Source organism: Drosophila biarmipes, chromosome 3R, assembly GCF_025231255.1.
Source record: "Drosophila biarmipes strain raj3 chromosome 3R, RU_DBia_V1.1, whole genome shotgun sequence".
Taxonomy (NCBI): domain Eukaryota; kingdom Metazoa; phylum Arthropoda; class Insecta; order Diptera; family Drosophilidae; genus Drosophila; species Drosophila biarmipes.
Window position 1 is genome coordinate 7,731,286 of NC_066616.1, and position 21,518 is coordinate 7,752,803.

The 21,518-nt window shown below is 46.4% G+C and overlaps 2 protein-coding genes across 11 annotated transcripts in view; one reads left to right on the forward strand and one right to left on the reverse strand.

Annotated features, from left to right (window-relative positions):
- The window catches only part of LOC108027214 (sodium/calcium exchanger 3), a 39,527-nt gene that overhangs the window by 7,070 nt on the left and 10,939 nt on the right, over nt 1-21,518 (reverse strand). For 7 of the 10 annotated variants that reach the window (XM_050889532.1, XM_017098540.3, XM_050889530.1 and 4 more), the window contains one exon: nt 14,566-16,750. In XM_050889532.1, the coding sequence (XP_050745489.1) occupies nt 14,566-16,454 (1,889 nt within the window). In that variant the 5' untranslated portion in view covers nt 16,455-16,750. Of the gene's footprint in view, nt 1-14,565; nt 16,751-18,436; nt 18,717-18,973; nt 19,142-19,902; nt 20,116-21,518 lie in introns of those variants that run through there. The other 3 variants (XM_050889533.1, XM_050889531.1, XM_017098537.3) reach the window with 3 other exon arrangements.
- Nucleotides 780-2,849, forward strand: LOC108027215 (membrane-bound alkaline phosphatase). Its single transcript, XM_017098542.3, has 2 exons — nt 780-2,030; nt 2,380-2,849. The coding sequence occupies exons 1-2, from the start codon at nt 795-797 to the stop codon at nt 2,716-2,718; spliced, it is 1,575 nt and encodes a 524-aa protein (XP_016954031.1). The 5' UTR covers nt 780-794; the 3' UTR covers nt 2,719-2,849.

Here is a 21,518-nt window from a genome sequence, read left to right on the forward strand (position 1 = left end):
ATTCACGTGCCTCCGCCAGATTTCCCGGCCTGATTACGTGATGGCCATTGGAACCTCCGGTGACCCACACGCCCCGCAACAAGTTCCACACGGAGAAAAAATTGTATTTAACATGATGATCATTTTTATGATAATTAGTAATAATTTCATTTATGCAGGTAAGGTAATTTTTACCGTCTTGCTTTTTTCTCTCTTTTCCTATATCAGAGAGATTCAAATAATACTATTTCACTCTAGCCCAGAGTAATTTCTCTATTTTCGGATTTGATTGATTACTTAGATAGAGAAAATCCAGTATTATATTTATTATTCAATTGTAAAAATAATATATAATAAATTAAGCGTGCGATTATTAAACTGACCCTGAAGTGTTTTCTTTTTTTCTCCCTTTTTCCGATTTTCAAATTTTCAAATTCAGAGAGTTTTTAAAGATCAGGAAATATAAGATGGGGAAACAGTGATAACCCATAAAATAATCATGTGAATATCAAACTAATTCTAACGTGTTTTTTTCTGTGCACTCCTCACGTGTCTCACTACGGCCCTACACATATCAAGCGAGACCACATACCCCTCGCTATAAATCTATAAAATTTGTCGCTGGCCATCGTAAATAAAAGCACGCCGCGGACTAGGGGAATTAGGTGGCGTTTTAGATTTGATGCGATTTGGCATTTATGGGAGCTACACGTCTCCGCCTTATCGAATCTTATCGCAGTCTTTGCGATTCGAACTGGAATCTCTCGATAGGCCAAAGTCGGAGTAATGGCCAAGCAGGGTCAGTCTTGAGCAAGATGTCCCGCGGGCTGAACGCACTACTGATCGCCATCGCCCTCGCCGTGCTGGCCCATCCAAGTTGGTCGGCCCCGGAGTGCGGACGATCTGCAGAGGATTGCAAGGAGCGCAGGATGCATCCGGATTTGCCGGAACCGGAGCGGAATGGCAGGGCATACCGGGTATTGGAGGGCGAGGAGACCAACGCCTACTGGCGCCAACAGGGCATTCAGTTTGTTCAGCAGAAGATGGCCTCCCAGCTGAATCAGCGGCAGGCCAAGAACGTGATCCTGTTCCTGGGCGACGGAATGGGTGTGACCACCACGTCCGCGGCTCGCAATCTTCTGGGTGGCGAGGAGAAGGCTCTGTCTTTCGAGAACTTCCCCTACACGGGTCTCTCCAAGACCTATTCGGTGGATAAGATTGTACCGGACTCCGCCTGCACGGCCACCGCGTATTTGTGTGGCGTGAAAGGTCAGGAGGGAACCATCGGAGTGAATGGTCAGGTGCCCCGCACCGACTGCAAGGTCATGCTGGACGAGAGCACCCACGTCGACTCCATTGCCAAGTGGGCCATGGAGGCGGGCAAGTGGGCGGGTCTGGTGACCACCACCCGTGTGACCCACGCCTCGCCCTCCGGCGTCTACGCCCACATTGCGGAGCGCGACTGGGAGAACGATGCAGAGGTGGCCAGCGATTGTGGAACCAACTCCGGCATCCAGGACATTGCCTACCAGCTGGCTCGCGGCGACGTGGGCAGCAAACTGAAGGTGATCTTGGGCGGAGGACGCAAGAACTTCGTGGACTCCAGCCTGGAATCATGGGGCAAGCGCACCGATGGACTGAACCTCATCAACGAGTTCAAGGAGGCCAGTGAGAAGAACGCCTATGTGACCACCGCCGCGGAACTGGAGGCAGTGGATGTGACCAAGACCGACCGCCTGCTGGGTCTCTTTAACGACGACCACCTGGAGTACCTGATGGCGACCACGCCGGAGAACAGTCAGCCCACTCTGGAGCAGATGACCCGCAAGGCCATTGAGTACATGAGCCAGAGCGAGCAGGGCTACTTCCTCTTCATTGAGGGCGGCCGGATCGACCAGGCCCACCACATCAACCAGGCGCGGATGGCCCTCAACGAGACCGTCGAGTTCTCCAAGGCCATCGCCGCCGCCCAGGAGCTGACCAGCGAGGACGACACCCTGCTGGTGGTCACCGCCGACCACTCGCACGTGTTCACCTACGCAGGATACTCGGTGAGTGGGGCTATAAGTCACTGACCAAAGGAAACAGTTCTTTATAAACATAGAAATTTACAACCTCTTCTAAAGCCAATTCTAGGAATATAGATATAGTTACTTGTTGAGTTGAAATGGTATAACTTAACGTCAGATTATATAGTATTTATATCTTAAACAATTTTGTTTTCGCGATTCTTGACTGGTTAAAACTGTCACTGAGTTAAGATTAAAATCAATTAGGACAAATATTTGCTACCAATCACGTATTACCGGAAATGCGGTGTTTAAAATGGGTTTACACATAATCAGCTCACTACATATACGGGTAGTTAAAATCTAAGCTATAATATTTCCCCCTTTTCAGAACCGCGGCTCGGATATATTTGGGAGGACTCCCTATACCGCACAGGATGGCAAGCCGATAATGGTGCTGAGCTACGCCAACGGACCGAGCTACGAGAACTTCTACGACGCGGAGACAAAGGAGCGCAAGGATCCCACCACGCTGGTGACCGGAGCCCACGACGACGAGTTTCCCGCGGGAGTGCCCATCGACATGGACTCCCACGGAGGCGACGATGTGCCCGTCTATGCCCATGGTCCCTGGGCGCACCTGTTCACCGGGGTCTACGAGCAGAGCACCATTCCCCACCTGATGGCCTACGCATCCTGCCTGGGCGAGGGGCAGACCATGTGCAAGTAGGAAGGGGGAGGAGGAGGAGGAGCAGGATGGGGATGTCATGCCACCTGGCCATTACAATTAAGTTTGAAGCTCATTAAATCCAGCCAGCAGGCGGCATTTGCATTCGCCTGCACTCGAGTTTATTATGCGAACGCAAACTGCAAATTGAATTAAAGCGACTTTCGAGGGAAACTCTTAACTGGGTTAGAGTGTGCCCCTAGTTTCCCTGTTCCGTGTCGGGCGGGTGTTTCCCATCATCGCCCTCGTAATTCACAGTTTGCAACTCATCAAGTTGGAGACCGACTTCTTGGCTCTGGGATTGGGATTGGCATCGCTGGAGTTGGGAGCCCAACTTGCGTGCGCACACCAAAACTTTTGGGGCCCTTGGAAATGTGCAAATTGCCACGTTTTGGCTCGTGCTGCGGAGCCATTAGGGAGATTGGTGGCGGGCAGACTCCGTGTAGTGCGAGTTTTGTAATTGCATATTTGCAATACCAATTTTCAGAACCCAGCCTTATCAAGGGGTAATTAAAATCATTAGGCGATGTGCGTCATCACGAACGGGCTGACTAATTTGAAAAATTGCACGCCAATTGCCAGCTAAAAAGGATTCCACCTCGATTTCCGATTCGATGGCACGCCAAATTATATCCGCCGCCCCAGAAATGGCAAAAAGGGGGCTTATGTGTGTGTGGTGAAGACATCATTTCCCCCATATGACAGCTATTAAACCAGCAACTTGGAACTGAGAACTCAGAGCTCAGAACTGAAGCCATGGCCTCCACCTCCGCCGGTTGCCCTGGCATTCAATGCTAATTTCGCTGTATTCCCGATGCCTGAACCACTTCCGCCGCTTGCTTTCAATGGCAACGCCACGTCGTCGTGGCCCATTGTCACCCAGTGTCGCCCACACCCGTTCCTAATCCACGACGCGTCTATTGATTTTGCAAGCCACCAAGTGGGCTTCTGACCGCGTTGTGGGCCAGCTGTGGCCACCGACAGAGACATGGCCACAGACAGCTGTTCTACGTACGTGTAGGCCCAGCCGGAAGGCCGAACACTTGGCCAGCGGTCGGTCATTCCGGTCTGGTCTGGTCCGGCTTGTCTTGCGGCGACCGCCTGCAATTGGCCAACAAGTGCGGCCAAGGAGGTCAATATCGCACAGGGAACTTGCACTTCCGCAAGAACTTTGTTTGACTTTGCTTAGAGCAGGGTGCTTTAAAATTATTTAATTTTGCTTGGGTATACACTGATAGTTAGTTTATTATTTTAAAAATGTTGCTTGCATTGGAAATTGTTTTTGATAATTAAATCTAATTTCATGTCACTCTTAAATATATTTAAGATCCCCTAAAAGTAGGCATTAAGTAAGGGAAAGTCGTATTTTTCAATAAATTCATTGTATTTTTCGGATATTAACATATATTATTGCACGCTTTTAGGCATTTTTAAAAAGGATTTTGAAACTCTAGTGATTTGTTTTCTTTTGAGTTCTATTATTAGTAATAAGTACATATACTTTTATATAAAATATGTTTTTCCTATCAAAACCCCAAAACTACTTTTAATCAGAATAAAAGCAAGTAAGCTGCTGAGCAGAGCAACGCATAACTCACATATTACGAGTAGACCAGGGTAAAAGTTAAACAAAAGGAGCCCACAATCACATTCCCACCCGGCCAGCACCAGGACGGAGTCGAAAAGCAGACAATTTGGTTGGATGAGCTTGTAAGCCGGCGATTACCGTCCGCACCTCCGCGTTCCGGAACTGTTTTGGGATCGGCCAGCTGCCGCACATCCCACACACAGCGTCTCGTCTGATTGATGCCGAGCTCAGGCTAATAATCCTGCCAAGAGGTACTGCCCCTTTCCCATCCCCGGTCCAGTCCTCGTCCTGTCAGTCCGATTTCACGGCTCCTGCTAAGCGCCTCAATTACCTGGCCGAGCTGGCCACTGGCTCCTGCTATTTGGCATGCAAACCCACTGGCTGGATGTCCCCTATCTCTGGCGATCCCCGCAAATACCCCGAAAAGCCCTGAAATACCCGTATGGTCAAGCACACATAATAGCATTACTTAGTCAACGCAAGGGCGAGGCCGCCCTCGGAAAACTGGGAATGGAAATGGGAAGTGCTGGTGGTCGAGGGGGAGGGAGAGGAGGAAAAGGCGGACAAACTTGTGCTTGAAAATAAAATTAAAGAAAAATACAGCAATTTGCATAGCAATGAGCGGTGCACAAGTCTGTGGGGGCATGGGTTGGGCCTGCCTCTGGGCGGGACTAACCATTAAACCCCAATTGCCAACTCTGGCTAACTTTTGCCTTTTGGTTGGCCGTGTCCTATCTGCCCCACTTGGTACTCCCAGCAGGACCACCCAAGAACCACCCAAGAACCACCCAAGAACCACCCAAGAACCTTCCCTTTCGGTTGGTAGTTTTCCAAATTACGTTGCGGCTGCATAGCATATCATATTATTGGGGACGCAGTGTGGCTTTTGAGGTTTTGAATTTTAAATTCCGATTCAAGGCGAAACCTCCAAGTCACCTGGGTACCTGGCTAAGCTTCGATGGGGGTGACGGGGCGGAAAATCCTGAGCTGAGCCCCGGGCAAACCCATTCGTTCGGTGTTGATTGCAAAATGCATCCGTTAGATTGCCAGCCCCCCGGCCAGAAGGTCAATTAATAAGGCTCTCTCGATAATTATTAATGTGCTTGCAGGGGTCGTCTTAATGGAATTTCCAGGAAAAAGTGCCCGGTGTGCGGGTGGAAATTGGACAAGAAATTTCAGCGCCAGATTGATTGCCACTTCGGGGAATTCAATTAAGTGAGTTTGCGGTCTGTTAGCCGTCGAAGTTAAAGCGGAATTAAATGACCATAAACGTTTTGGCACGCGGAAATTATGGCGGGGCTTTTTCAATTTAAATAAGGGCGGTGGTCCCTGGAGAGCTTATCTCAACAGGTGGAACCAAAGGTCAAGCATGGCCTGCTACAAGCAAATTCGTCGGGAATGGTATTAAAATAAAGAGTGATGTCCGATACAGCAGGCATTTTGTATACTACAATATAATGTCTGCTAAATAATTTTTCTATTTATATCAATATAGAAGCTTCAGTTCTTTAAAACCACCTGATTTAAACTGACAGAACAATGGAAGTGAGGCGGGTTCCCATCCAACACCGTGCATAATTGTGTTAATGACTAGCACTGAAATCCACTCAAGCTTCTGGTCCATTCATTCAATAATTCTGCATCGCAAACATACACACTTAATGTTCCAGTGGCTTCCGATGACTTCAAGTGGCTTTATATTGCATGTGAGTTCTCGAGTGGTGCACATTAAAGGTGTGGAGCTTCCACCTCGGAGCAGGTTCAAAGGTCAAGGGTAGTAATTTAATAAATCGAAAACGAAATTGTGTTGATTCTCCGGGAGTTCATTATCGGTTCGCAGTTGTTCCTACATCGGTCTATCAGGCTGTCAAATATTGACGAAGTAAACGCGAGGCTCATTTAAAATTTATCGAAAATATCTGAGCTCCGTGAAATGTTGTTCGTCCCTTTCAGCTTTTCCAGTTCGGTCGGATTGCCGGGGGTTCGTAATGAGTTTCATGGACTTTAAACTGGCAGTTAAATTGACCCCATTTGAGCGGTCTATCAAAACGTCAACTTTGGCTGATTTGGGCAAACATTTCAGAGAGCAAGCAAAACATACTCCTAACCTTTTTATTTTTAGTTATGGGGGAAACGAACCACTTAATTATGTGAAATCGATACTCCACTAACGGGGAACTAAAATGTAACTACGTTATTTTTCACTATTATAAAGATTTTATTTTGTGGTGTGTTAGTATTTTGTGGATTTCTACTAACTAACTGAAGACCTTTTAACTTTGTAGTTCAGTTTTGTATTGTTTTAAGTTCTTGAAACCCACACATTTGCTTAGAACTTATTTGAGGTAACACAAATACACCTGAGGGCAATAGCCGAACACTGTGTAAAACAGTTTAAAATAATAGAAATGAAGATTGAAATCCAACAACTAAAGTGTCCCTCCATCTGAAACCCTCAAAGGCCTTAAAACAACATTGTCCCCTCAAAACAGGGCTTAGTTATCTGTGGCTTGTCACACGAAGTGCAAAGGGCGATCTGAACATTCCGATAGCGGCAAATTGGATGCATGTTCGACAAATGAGCGTGACCGGGGTGCAGAACAAAGAGCCACCTTCGCCTCTGAGCGGGTGTCGCAAAGACAACAAATTACACTTGTTGAGGCGCGAAATTAACAGCAACACTATCTCCGGCCCCACAATCGTATCGGGTAAATAATAACCCGCCGGCCAAATGCGGGCTCCCCTGAGCCACCTCGCATGCAGTCAGCCGGAGGGGCGTGTGGGGTATCCGGGTTCTAAGGGGCCATACATGGAGAGCGGAGGGAGCAGCAACCCCAGCGGACGAGTCACGTGTCGTATGTCCTGGTTTCGTGTCGTGTTGGGTAACTAAATAATTCCATGTTGCGCTTCTTTGTTCTCAACTTTGTCTAATCCGAACCATTTTCAGCGGCACTGAGAGAAAATTAAGAATCATTTTAAAATCATAATATTATATTAAAAAACTACTTAAATAAATACACTACCAAGGTATAGCACTTAAAGAATGTTTTCATCTTAAAAGCAGGTTTACTTCTAAAAAGAAGATTTACTTCCTAAAAAAATTTTTAGTTCTGAAAAGAAGGTATACTGCTAAAAAAGGTATTTTCTAGAAAGAAAGTTTCTTTTATTCAATTAAAAAAAAAATAAAGTGTGCGTCCTGTATATCCTCAACTTGAAATCCCCAAATTGAAGGCAAAGTTCTTGAACAGATAATACCAATTTGTAGCCGAAAATTGGCTTTCCAACTTTCTCCCCAGTAAATTGAATCTATGCCGACAACGCTCCCCAGTAAAGTCACAAATTAATGCTGCGGTTTCCTCAAAAAAGGATCTGACGAAATGCGGTTGACCATGACAAAAGTTTCCGCACAGTAAATAAACGTGAGATGTTTTTCTGGAATTTTAAATTGCCGTTTAATTGGCCACAGCCCACACAAGTTTTCCCCCGCCGTGGCCACGTGTGGTTTTGCCGAGATTTCGCAGTAAAACCACTGAACAAACTGGCATCTCGTATTTATTTGCCTTTTCCCATGTTTTTGTTTAGACAATCTCGCTCTTCCGTTGGTGCGGCCATGTCGTATGAGTAATAATTCATTCATTAAAAGGCCGTAAACTCGCGGAGCTTGGGGGAAGTATTCGGCGGAAATGTCGGAAAACAAGAAAGAGGACCAGCCGCGTCGCGCTGACCATCGTAATTACCTACTTATTGAGTTGTAATTGCAAAAGTTGGAGTAATTGCTGGACTGAGCCGAGCCAAAGTTCTCGCCGCCATGAAGTCCAAGGAGCCGTATTCATTAGCTTCCTGACTTGTGGGCCACAGGAAGCTGGAAACTTTTCCATTCGCCTGGCTGAGCGCAAAACAAAGCCGCCCACTCAAGGCACAACATTAATTAAAAAGAAGCTAGCAAATTCCTGATAAGTGGGCGGAGCCCCTGCTTCTGTTTTCCAGCTCCCGGAAAACGCATTGAATGCAAATCTAGTGGAAAACCAAGCCGCCTGCAGGCTCCATAAATAGCCAACAAATCCCTCAATCAAATTTGAGAGCCATACACAAAGGGCTGTGCAGTTGTGGTTCCTTGGAACACAGTGCATATATTTCCAATTAGTCCATGTATGGGTAATATCTGCCCAGATTCAAAGCCATTTTCAGTTCAAATTACTTGAACTCAGATTAAGGTAATTTGAATAAGCAAAGTCAACGTTGTCCATTTCTTTCCTTTTACATTTTCCGCATTCAATTTAATTATTCATTTTGCCATAACCAGGGCGTAGGCCAGGTCAATCTGGCTGTGAGGTTTCTGCAGTGAGCCTTACAAATTGACCTTTTGCCTTTGGTTAATCCTGAAAAAGTGCTGAACCCTTCGCCTAGGCCACGGGTAAATTTGTTTGGCGTACCCAACATAATTAAAACAAATGTATTTTCCACCCATCACTGGCTATATGTTGCTCTTTAGAGCGGAGCCGCCTTGGCGTTGAGATACTCCTCTCCTTGTTGGCGGGTAATTTTAATGACCCCGCAGTCTTCCCAAGGACTCATAATTAGCGGGGGCCAGGGTCTTCACCTTGCCATTTTCCACCCAAAACTTCCCTGACATTTCCTTCGTTTTCCCGCCGTGAGTCACATTCAGGTGACGTTCTAATGAAGAAGCCAACGAGTAAGAGATCAAAGTGCCTGTAAACACAACTCACAATTGGTTCTGACACATGTGGGTGGGTGGTTTTGTGCGGTTGTGGCCTGTGACCTTTGACATTGGCTGCTGGCTGCTTTGTGCGCCTTTCATCATTTGTCACTTTCAGCTGGCTGCCGGCTTATTGAGTTGCTAGCTGGCACACATAAATCACACGCAGATTGAGATGCCACAGAACACAGCGTTTCAGTTGACATTTGCAATCGTAAAGCTGCCAAAATCAATAGTTAAAATTCCTTGAAATACATTCTCTCAATTGTGCCCGAAAGTAAGCGTAACCTTCATCTGGCATTTGGCAAAAATAAACATTTCCTAATTGACGCTGGCGAAAGTACTTAAGCCAGCGAAATTGCTTTCCAAATTTAACGCCGCTCCAGCAGTACTTTCTCTTATTAGAAAACTTTCCCATTGGGTGCGAGGATGGTTTTATTTAATTTGTGCTGCAATTACCGGAGCAAATCGCAATTTTATTACTTTCCTAGGCAGCTCAACGAGCTTTAAAGAGCCTTAAATCGAACCCAGCCCGTTGGCAAGGTGAGTGAGTGGAAATGCAAATGGGAATGGAGAACTGGGGCTCCTCTGGGGTAACCCTAAACCAGAGCCCCTTTGAGCAACAGATGCCCCAGGAGGATGCTCATCTCGAAGCCCGGGCCCATGGTGATGATTAGGTTTCCCAGACCTTGTTTGTTGCTGCTGCTGGTGTCATAATGATAATAATAATAACAACAAGCGGACGAACGAGGCAAATAAAAACAGAAGTAACCAAAATAAAGGGGCCTGATGAGCAGGGGCAAGGTTCATACGGGGGACTCGACCCCAGAAGGAACCGTTCATGCTAACGACATCCAGATAAACATGAGATACCCGGCCCAGCGGCAGCAACAGCACAACAACAACCAATTGACATTGGCTAGGACCAGCGGTCGGACAACTTGCCTGTTGCCGTCCTCTGGAAATTTATATGCCGAGCCAGGAGCCGGGACCCAAGCCCAGCCCCAAAGCAAATTGAATAGCAAATAAGAGAGTCTAGCCGCAGCACTCGGCCCGATCGAATCGAAGATACCCTTTGTGGACACACCACAGGAATGTGAATCGTGTGGAAGAATTATTTCAGCCGTAAATAGCTTTGTGTGCTTGTATCTGGTCTTAAAAAAGGCACACAGACGCATCCTACATCCCTTGTTTGCACTTTACAGCCCAGCTATCCGGTCTTGCAAGTGGTGCCCTCTTCGATATTTTAAGGCTTAAGTAGAGGTTTACTTGGGAAACTTCTTGAAACATCGTGCTACAAATTTCATAATATAAGGTGAGTCTGATTATATAGCGGAACTTTAAAAGTGGAATTTTATTGATGTAATACAAAAATGTTTTTAGGATACACATTCATTTGAATATTGAATGAAAGTATAACCGTTTTGAATGCTGTTTTGCATGGTTTTATTTGTAAGAGACTTTTAAATTCTATTTAGTTTCTTAGAATTGTAAGCGAAATAATAGTATTTCAGTTTAAGGATGGTTTTTAAAGGTTTGTCTTATTAAATGTTGCACTTTCATTTTAAGAATATTTGTGATTTAAAGGCCTTTTAGGATTGCACTTTCTGAAGCAATAAATATCTACTTTTAAGTACTCCAAACACTTTATTAGCTAATGCTTGCAAGTCACAGCTGGCAACTCTGTTCCGTAGTATTCCCATGCGGAATCAGCTCCTGCGAATCGAGTTCTCAGGTTGCGGACCCTGACAACCGACTCAGGATTCAGGGAGTGCCCCAGAGCCTCCAAATGCGCTTAGTCGGGGGCACTGCGGTTGTGTGCTCCCCCTCACCTTACATGCTCACATGGATGGGAAACGGCTGGCACTGAGGCAGCCTGCCACAAAGGAAGACGGGTGGATGAGCAGGCGGAGGGGGATGCGGGCGAGGATGTAGCTGGACGAAGACAAGACAACCACTTGGAGGCAGACTGCGCTTACTTGTCAGTCAGTTAAGCAGCTGGTCCGTTCCGGCGAATTCCCCGCCGGCCAGAGGAAATGCTACATGGAAAATTAAAGCAAAACCGCACACGACGATGGCAACTTGTAGGTTGGTCGGCCTCCAATTCCTGTTCCTCAATCCGGAACACGGAGTACAGAATTCTTCGGTGGAAATAGCATAAATTTCAATTTTAGATTATGTGTGCTTAATAAAATATTTGCCCTATCTCGGTACTTCTCAACCCCTGAGCTTTGTGCATATTTTATGTTTGACTTTTATGAGCTCGAATTTGCCATTGCGGATGCTCACGCGGGATTGTCTATAAAACCTGGGCAAGTGGAGGGGAACTAGATGTCTTGAACGCGCCCAAAAGAGATTCTTTAATTTGCCAGCACCTCTGCTCGCTCTTTTTATACATTTCCCATTGGGGAGCAGCATTTAGGCCATGTGGCAAGCCACCTAAGCTGCGGCTAATTAACAAATGCCACGCACAGTAAAGTTGTCTGCAAAACCTGTCTGGCTTAACTAATGGAAGCCCCGCCTTCCCCGGGGAGTCTTATCTTAAATGCGGCCCCAAAAAGTAGGCTATGGATTTCGGCCTCCTTTTCGAATACTCGTAGCGCGCTGCAAGAGGCGGTTATTTAAGGTCCTATAACTCAATCCAAATGTGCCCGGCACTCCGCCCGGGCAGATTATACAAATTTATGCAACAGTGTTGGCACTTTGTGCCTTTTTTCCATATATTTTTTCAGTTTCGCTGGGAATTTTATGGCATTGCCGACTACTGCTGCTGGTGCTGCTGTTTTTTATGACGACCGACTACACGGCTGCTGCTGTTGCGCATTTCCGCTGCCTGAAAGCTGGCAAATGTCTGGGCCGTACGGCTCTACGGCTACATCTATATATCTGGCACCAGGCGGTAGAGGCGGCAGTGGCGGCCGAGGCGGATTTTGATTTTCATTAAAGTGAAGAGCGAGCAGAAAGTTGCTGTGGCGAAAAAACAAATTTATTGCAGCCACAGCCACAGCTACACGCATCGACTTCAAAGTGGATTTTCCAGCAATGTAATTTAGCTCCCTTCTTTCTTTATTTCTCATTTCGAAGCACTTTAAAGCGGCGTCTCTTTAATGGCCATTTAAAAATACATCAAAACCCGCTTAATTGTGGAAGCTAGTTTATGGCAACTTTACTTCTACCGCCGGCAGAAGGGAAGAAGATGATGCCCCCGAGATCCTCATCGATGTGTGGGAGTTGAACTGGAAGTTGGCCCACTTGGCTGGCAGTTCGCCAGCGAAACTGGCAACATTAAAACAAACATTATTACCAACGGCACCGCAAGGCATTCAGCTTGAGTGGCTGTAAATGCCACAAAAGGCCCGCAAGGATCGCCAGGACGTGCACTCACTCAGCCAAGAAGGAAAAGGAGCAGGACCAGGAGAAGGAGCAGGAAATTCATTCGTTCACTGGCGACAATGAAACGTTTTAAAAGTTGGCAAATAATTGCGACTCAAATAGCGGCAAGGGCAATTGCATCCATCCAGCCAGTCCGCAACACAGACATTAAAAAGTGTTTCAACTGTCGCGGCAAATGGGAAAACGGCTTAAGCACTGACTCGCCGAAAAGCTCAGGGGCAGCTTAACGAGCACTCTGGGTGCGTTTCACCAGGACACGCCCGCTCCCATCCTCAAGCCCATCCCCATAACTATATCCATGTTCATCTTCACATCGTCGCCACTTAATTCCTGTAAGTTTTCCCCCGTTGACGTTTTCACGCTGGCAGCCCAACAACGTGCCCCTCCTAATTGTCCGCTCCGCTTTCGTTCCTACTTAATAATGCAGAAATCCTCAAAAATTCATGTTATGTCTGTGGCGACGTGTTTGAAACAATTTTACGCGAAACAGCCCCGGGGAGTTGGCAGAAAACCAGGACAACCATAAACGAGGCTTTGTTCAGTGGAGTCTAAGGAATAACATACAGCGAAGAAATGTCCAAGGGGGAACTGCTTTACCTAATAAACATTAAATACAGTGAGCAAAAAGTACCATCTGATAAAAAATATATACATTTAATTTCTGCAATGTGTTGGAAATAGAATTGAATGTAAGTAAATGAATATTACAATCAATCTCAAATTACATTTTTAGTGAGTATGTTGCATACTTTCAGGCATGCAAATTAACACTTTTAAACCAAGTAAAATATTAATAATGAGTAATAAATTAAAAGAGTCAAATATAAAAATGATCTATAACTATAATTCACCCCACTTCAAAGCCTTTCCTTTATCCCAGTGTAACAGGTCCTGTCTGTGCTTTAATTAAGTCAGCAAGTAAATCATGATTAGTGCCCATCAAATTGAAGCCATTTCCCAGATTCTCGGCCAGCCTAATTCCCGGCATATGCTGGTCGTTTTCTCGGGCCATAAATCATCTTAAAGCGCCATCCTCCAACCGGGCCGCCCCGCCTGACCTATATGTGTGGCCATGTTGCGTGTTCCTGGACATTTCGGACATGGCCATGAAAGCCGCAAAAACATATGCAAACGCAGTTAACTGAGTGCGGCTGTCGTCTGCCAAATGTTTGTCAAAATGAATAAATTTTGCAAAATTAATTACAGCTTGTCGGGCCTACGGACCGGGGTGTTAATGTCTGGAAGGGATGGGGATGGGGATGGCGATGGGGGTCTGGGTCTGGGTCTGGCATTGTCACCCAGCACGCAGACAATTGGGGCAGCCAGGGGCACCCAGCAGGGGCGAAAATCTACACCCTCCCCCCATACACGCGCTCGACGATAATAGATTCGCGATGGGGGCTTGGGAAGCAAGTTTGCCATTTTGCCGGGCGGCACACAAACTCGAACTGAAACCCAAACTCCGCTCCGAGCCACCGACAATGCCAACTGGCAGCTGGTGTGGCAATTAAAAGCCCCAATTATTCCGACTTTAATCGATTCGCGGCGCAGTGTCTCACGCACATCCACTTCCACATCCCACGGCCTGTCTATTCCCAAAGCGGAAATTGCGAGTTCGCCGAAAGACTCCGCCGGGAGTTCGCATTGCGTGACACCGGGCGTTGGGATATAGGAGGATATATTGCCGGAATCGAGGGGTGGGCGGAGCAACCGGGGTCTCTTGGCCTGCATGTGCAGGCACAACTTAACCGGGCATTCCCACGGAAAACTAATGCTATCCAGGCCTGGAATTATGTAGGTCAAACTAAAATCAAAAGGCGAAAGAAACTTTAGCTTCCGCATGATATTTCATATCTATGTCATGTGATTGCTTTAGTAAACAAATACCTGATGGATATTTCTGTTCTGGGTAGCTTAAAAAAGAAGATGCCCGGTTTGCTATCATATTTTGGGCCAGCATTACTTCTTAAAATTAGATTCGACGCAAACTTTAAAATTCAAGTTTACATTTAATCTTTAAAATAAATATTCGCTAAGATGTAAAAGTTTTGCATAAAAGCAGATGTCATAATGACATGCGATTTAAAGAACTAAAACTATATCTTAAAAAGGCCGAACCATAATAAAAAATATAATAACAAGTACTACTCACTCAGATTCATTGTTCTCAAAGATGAGTTCGCCACGGGCCTCCTCGTAGTCCTTGGAGTCGGTGGCCGTGTCGTTCTCGGTCCAGTAGGGCACGATGACGGTGCCGCGGGCGCCGGAGTAGCGCATCACCTTCAGCTCGAAGCGGCCGACGGACTCGGTGATCTCGAAGACCGAGTCCGTGAAGGCGAAGATGCCCGCGTGGTCGTCGTCCAGGATCATGACGGTGGCGATCATCGGCACGGCCAGCTTGACGCCCTCCGAGGGATTGAAGAGCCGGATGTAGAAGCACTCGTCCTCCTCGAAGACGTCGTCGTCGATCACCTCGATGCGGAAGCGCTGCTCATCGACGCCTGGCGGAAAGCTGAGCAGGCCCTTCCGGCCGACATAATCGTTGCCGGCGGAGGCGGTGCCATCCTGGGTCTCGTACTCGACGCTGGCATAGGTAGAGATGTCGCCGCGGCGCACCACCCGCACCTCAAACTCGCCGCAGTTCTCCATGACGGTGTAGTGACCCGGCTCGAAGTACATCCGGATGGGGTCGTCCGCCTCCTCCTCGTCGCCGGCGTGCAGCTGGGCCTTCACCTCGGTGAGATCGCTGTGCGCCCGCTCCTGGATCTTGCGCATCAGGTTACCGCTGCCGACCATCTTGCGGGTGGCCTGGATGCGGTAGAAGGCGCGCGACTTGTTGCTCCGCGCCAGCACCTGCTCCTGGGCCATCATCTCCAGCTGCTCGAGATCGGCATCGGGGTACTTCTGGCGCAGCTCCGTCAGCACATGGATGTACTCGCGACGGGCCTCGTCGAAGGCCTCGGCGTCGTTCGGGCGCGAGGAGGTGACCATCGGGTGTTTGGGTCCCTTCTCCGCATCCATCTCCACCTGGTCGTGCTCGCCGGCCACCACGGTGCCGCGCTTGTTCACCCGGTAGTTCTTGTCCATGTACTTGTAGACCAATAGACGACGCTCGGCGATGTATGCCCAGAGCACGGTCAGCGGAAAGAAGAGCAGGGTCACGATCGCCTCCCACACGAGGATCACGCCGGGTGTGAACACAGACAGGATGAGCCACAGCCACACGTAGGCGAAGATCGAGAAGAGGGCGGTCACGAAGAAGACGCGCAGATGCCGGATCCTCCGCACCTCACCCGCCGGGATCCAGATCATACAGACGGCGATGATCATGAACAGGTTGTAGGCGGCGGATCCCACGATGGTGCCGGGTCCCAGGTCCCCGCTCTCGAAGTCCTTGGCATAGATCTCGATCACCGAGAGCAGGATCTCGGGGGCACTCGAGCCGAGGGCCATCAGCGTGAGATTGGCCACCGTCTCGTTCCAGATCCGCACGTGCATCACCTGCTTGGTGTTGTTGGGACCCTTGACCACCACTGCCCTTTCAATCGAGGTGATGGCCTCGATGGCGGCCATGAAGCGATCCGCGATGATGGACACGCCCACGAACAGGTAGATCAGTAGGATGAAGTAGACAAAGCCGCGGATGAGCCGGTCGCCAATGGAAATGTTGCGCTGGGGCATCCACAGGGGCAGGACCAGGCCCTCGCTGCACTGGCGCAGTTCCTCCACATCGGGTGCGTCCACATTGGTCTTCATCAGCTGCTTCAGGTCGTCTTCCAGCTGGGATGGCGCCCCCTCAAGGCCCTCCTCTCCGTGCGTCACCTGCCTTGCCGGCGCCTGCCTCAGCCGCCGACTGAGGAAGTGGCCATCGTCCTGGCTGAGATTACTGCTGCTCCGGTCGTCGTCGCTGGAGGAGCTGATGTTGAGGTACGCCGCCTGCCGCGCCTCGGCCTCCTGGACTTTGAGCAGCGACTGGGCGGTGGCGTACACAAAGACCACGAATAGTGCGCAGGTGAAGATCGACTTGAGAAGCAACTGCATGGCTGGTTATTCGCTAGCTGGGATGGCTTATCTCTTGATCCTGGAAGTGCTGAATGGGGCTCTCCAGTCCCGTTGGCCTGACTCTGGAAGCTTTGTTGCGTTCGATTTGGCTGTGATTTGTGCTGGTGCAGTTGCAGTTGCTTGTAGCTAGTTGCAATTAGTGTTGCTGCCAGGAGTGTTGCTAGTTGCTTGTTGCTGGTTGCCAGTTGCTAATGATGGTGACTATGACGTGGGACCGCGAGAAGGCATTCTCGCAATGGCACGTTCAACACTCTGACGCAGTTGGGCCGCTGCACCTGCGGAGGGGGAGAGCAGAATCGGAGGGAGAATCGTTAGTTAGTTGACTTGTGCCTATTCTCGGGCACCTATTTCGGGTGCATTGCATCACGAGTGTGTCGCCAGGCACAGTGCCACTGCGAAGGTTGCGAAAGCCCGCAAATAGTCGCTACAAGAGCCCGCCCAGATCGCCAAAATGAGAGGCATGCTTCAGCAGGGTGGTGCAAGGGGTTTGGAAATGGGTAATTAAGAGATAATTACCACTAGATACAACAATTTCCTTATCCAACAAATATTTATAAAAACCTAGAACCTTTTTTTAAATCGACCTACCAAATGTATTGCAGAAAATGGTGCAGTGCCTCTATAACAATTTAGGTTCTATAACTACAAATTGATTTTAAAACATAAATAAATTTTGATAAAAATGACTGGATTCAATTCTAAATCAAAATTGTTTCTCCAATTAAATACTTTGTGCTTAAACTGCATATTATCAATACTAAATTTGAATTCTATTGCACTTTTTGTAACACGGAATGTACTGTATTTCTAAGCTAACTGCTTCCAAAAGATGCCATTTAAATTATTTATTTTATTCCCTTTCGAACCAATATTCCCATCTTTACGTATCCACAAAACAATCTGCTAAAATTTGTAGAAATTAAATTTAACTAGAGTTTTTATTTCCCCCTTTCTGTTGGGGGCGTAGCTTTCTTTGAGCTTTGCCAGGCAGTCGTTCAGCTGTTTTGTCTATTTACACGAAAACGAAATTAAATGCGTAAATAGACAGCATAAAACATAAACAAAAGTGCAGCTATAAAATCGGGCCGAGCAGACGCAAAACTACAGGCAAACAAAGTTCGTTTTCCGGGAAAATGAAAAACAGACCGAGATGAAATTCTGCTGCAGAAAGTTTGTTGCAAATTGAATTGTAAACGGAGGAGAGGGAAGTGCAGAGGCACGCTTGACCAAGATCGATACTATGTGCATGTGTACATAATTCCCCAATGTCAATAGCGGGAACCAGAAACGGAACCGAAAACATTAACGTTTGGATGGCAACCGAAGGCAAACAAGTGACTGACAAGCCAGAGCCAAGATAAATGCAGAAATAAAGCAGGGGAAAACGAGTGAATTGCACATTTGCAGATAAAACTGTCGACGACTGGCAGAAAAGGGTGTTGAAGACACGGCGGTCCCACTTTTATAACTTCAAAATCAAGATATCGGGCAAGGGAATGCAGCAACTTTGACATAAGTAATTTTCATTGATAATGCATTAAAAAATATTATATTTGGCATTTTACTGATTTGATTATTGAGCAAACAGACAGTTAATAAAGTTGTGATCAAATATCACAGGAGTCCGGTTATCCAGTTAAGTAACTTAAGTTCCGCTATGTACGGTTAAAATTAAGAATTAATATCAAATGGATTTTGCTTTTGCTAAAGCGATTTGCAAACATATTGAAGTTTATAAGTTATTTTCAGTCTACTAATATTATACGAGTTTTCCAATACTTTTTCAAGTAGCTCGGAGACGTTTTCTCGACCGCAGGTTAAACTCAAAGATGCTTTACGCCGCATGTTAAAGTACAATTCTAAATATTCAATTTTCTTCAGTGTCCAACAAGGCACCTTTTGCTCGCAGGAGATATGCATTCCTTTAGAAAATAAACTGACACTAGGAACTTTTAGCTTACAGTTCAGATAGGTAAATTTTCCGTGAAAACATCTGCATTTCGAGCTGGGTCGTATTTACACTTGAGCTTCCCGGTTTTAATATGCACATTGGATCACAGCACACTCACTCGGAGGCCCGACGCTGTGGCTCTGGCTTCGAAATCCAATAAATCAATATGCCCCACGGTTTATGGCGCAGGGGCTCAGATAATCATCAGCGTTTGCATTAATTTAGCAATTACAACAAGAGCCGACAGCAGTGCCGATATATAGATAGACAAAGAGCGGGATGGCAGACAGCTGGGAAATGGGAAAAGGGGATGGCAGGGGAGAAAGCGGTGAAAGTAAATGAAGATGAGACACACGGACGCCCCTCTGGGAGCTCGGAACATATGCTGGGCAAGCGTTCCACTTTCTCCTCTCCTCTTTCATTCCGGCGGTAAATTGCATTTGGCCATTATTGGAAAATGGTTGCACGTCGGGTTAAGAGATTGCAAATTAATTAAAAAGGATTTGCCCCGGGCAAGGAATGCAGCTACCACGTTCGCGTTCCTTACATTTCCCCACTCATCAATCGCACCGAACTCTGATTTTTCAGGCAGCCTTTACGCTGCTTAAAGGCTGTAGAACTAAAATTAACGCGGATTTTAAAATTAGCACAAACAAAAAAAAATATAATCGTCTGGCGATCGAACGCGCCGCGTTTCACCAAGGACTGCGACTGAGAATGCCGCTGAGCGAATATGAAAGAGTATGAACGTGGGAACGGGAATAGAAATGCAGGCAGAGAAATTAGTAGATCTAAAAGAAATCTCTGAATTCCTAATTTTTAGGCGACGACTAAAATAATTTTCTTATCCTAAGGCCAGTAGCTATAGCTGCAAAGATATCTGATAGATAATTTACTACTGCCTTTTCAACAGGGACTAACGTATTAAGACAATTTTCTGTGATTTCCAGTCATTTTGGTTAGTGTACCAGTGTTTTCGTGACAGCATAACTAGATTCTAGTCTAATCTAATTTTGATTTTAATGAGATTTCCAGACATATTGGATTAGTCCCTTCTTTCATGAAACCACTCTGTTCTTAAGCCTAATCAATTTATAGTTCTGAAAAAATGCTGAAATTCGTATTTATTAAAAACGTTTTTTAATAAAATACTTTGTCTAAGATACTACGTAATCTAAAGTGATATTCTAAGCAGCACAATATATTTTGAAAAGCATACCCTTTAAGAAAATAGTATAGTGATGGGAATTACCATTAACAATTTCCTATAGCTAAAGGCAAAGCAGTGTGTTTCAGTAAGTTTTTGTTATTTTTGTGCAAGTATTCCAGACCATATTTTACAAACTGTGCCTTCATTGTGGTTCATATGAATTTCTCCCTGTGTAAAAATGAGAATGGGAAAAGATGAGCGGGCCCAGCGATAGAACGGCATTTTGTTTACGTTGCGCTGGCGCTGTTACGTAGCTACATACGTACGAATATACTCGTGTAGATACGTTCCCCGACTCTCCGAAGTAGATCCAATTTTTCGGTTTGGTTCCAAGTTCAAGGAGCATTCCCGACCAAAATCGTCTAGTAAATCGAACACCACACGGCTAATTGGCTGCTAAGTAATTTCCGTACAGATGTTTCTGTGCAGTTTAGTTGCCCGTCAGCTGGCACGGATTTGGGATTCCATTTTTTCGCGATTCGCAGGCGCAGTTGGCAGCCAACGCACGACTAAATCCGCCGCCCGAAATCCCCATATTACCACCTGTCCGTCTGTCTCTTTCGCTGCTTTCTCCCCTCCTCCGTCGGCATTTCTCCCTGTCATGTCTGTGTCCCCCAGTTCATAATTATTTGGTGTGCACGGCTTTTGCTTTTGTTCTGTGCTCGGTGTTTTTTCGGTTTGCCCGCCACACACCACCTACATACGGCGGGCCATCGGGGGAGCTCAGACACGGAAAATATGGCAAAAAATGGGTCGGAAAAAGCTATGATCCCAGCTGTTTCGCTGAAATGTCAATGGTGTAATTAAAGAGAAATACGACTTTTTCCAGAAATATAAAATGCTTTTACACCGTTGTGTAATTTAATTTACCTAGTACACTTTTAGGTAAAAAACCAATGCCTCGTTTTTACCTACTTATACGGTTAATCGCTTGTGTAATATGTCTCATTCTGACCAATAATCGGAATGGGAGTGGAAAAAGTCTATTATAACTGAAAATGCAATTTTCTGAAATGGGAGATTCCCTTATCATAAAAGAACGATTTATTTTATTATCACCATATAAATATTTGTCTATTTGGGTCTAAGAGGTACACATTCAAATATAAACGGCCTTCAGAAGTAAATGCCCGAGTTCCCCCTTTTATTATTAACCATTCGGTTGAGCTCTGAATCAAGCGAACGTCCCTTCGCTGTTTTTCTGGTTTGTTTATTATTCTCTGAGGTATTCAGCCAAGTTTGACGAAATGCAGGCTATCGTCTTGGTAGCCATGCAAATATTGTGCTAACTCTGTTGGCCGTGTGGCTCCTCATTTCAAAAACACTTTCGTAGCGAACAAAAGACGCCTGCAGAGCCCAATATGCCGGGCAGACATGTGAGGATTACAGCATCTCATGTGGATTCCTAGCATATATGCTAGGTGGCCACACATAATTTATTCGCATACTTTCCGTCTCCCAGCTAAGCGGCTTTCCCTGCGCATTTCATTTCTATTCCCACACGGCGGCACAGCACACAGATGTGGTCAAAATACTAGCACTGCAGATGCAAATCTGCCAATTTCGTATTCCAGGTGTTAACCAATAATATTTTTGAGTGATATTCATGCTTTTTCTGCAGAGCTTTTTATTTATAGTGGGGAATATCGGGGCGCCCACTTCTCTCACTTTGGCAATAGGCCGTCGCGAGCATAAAACTTTTGGGGCTGGTTCTATTTAAACCCAAATCCATTCACCATACTATACCATTTCGGTGGGCTTTTTGTTTATTCGTCATTCGAACTCCGAAAGAGAATGACGCCGCTTCGGGCTCCCGAAATGTTGGCCATCGTGTTATTCTATATAAAGTAATATATCATAGCGTTTTAAATGTGTCATAAGA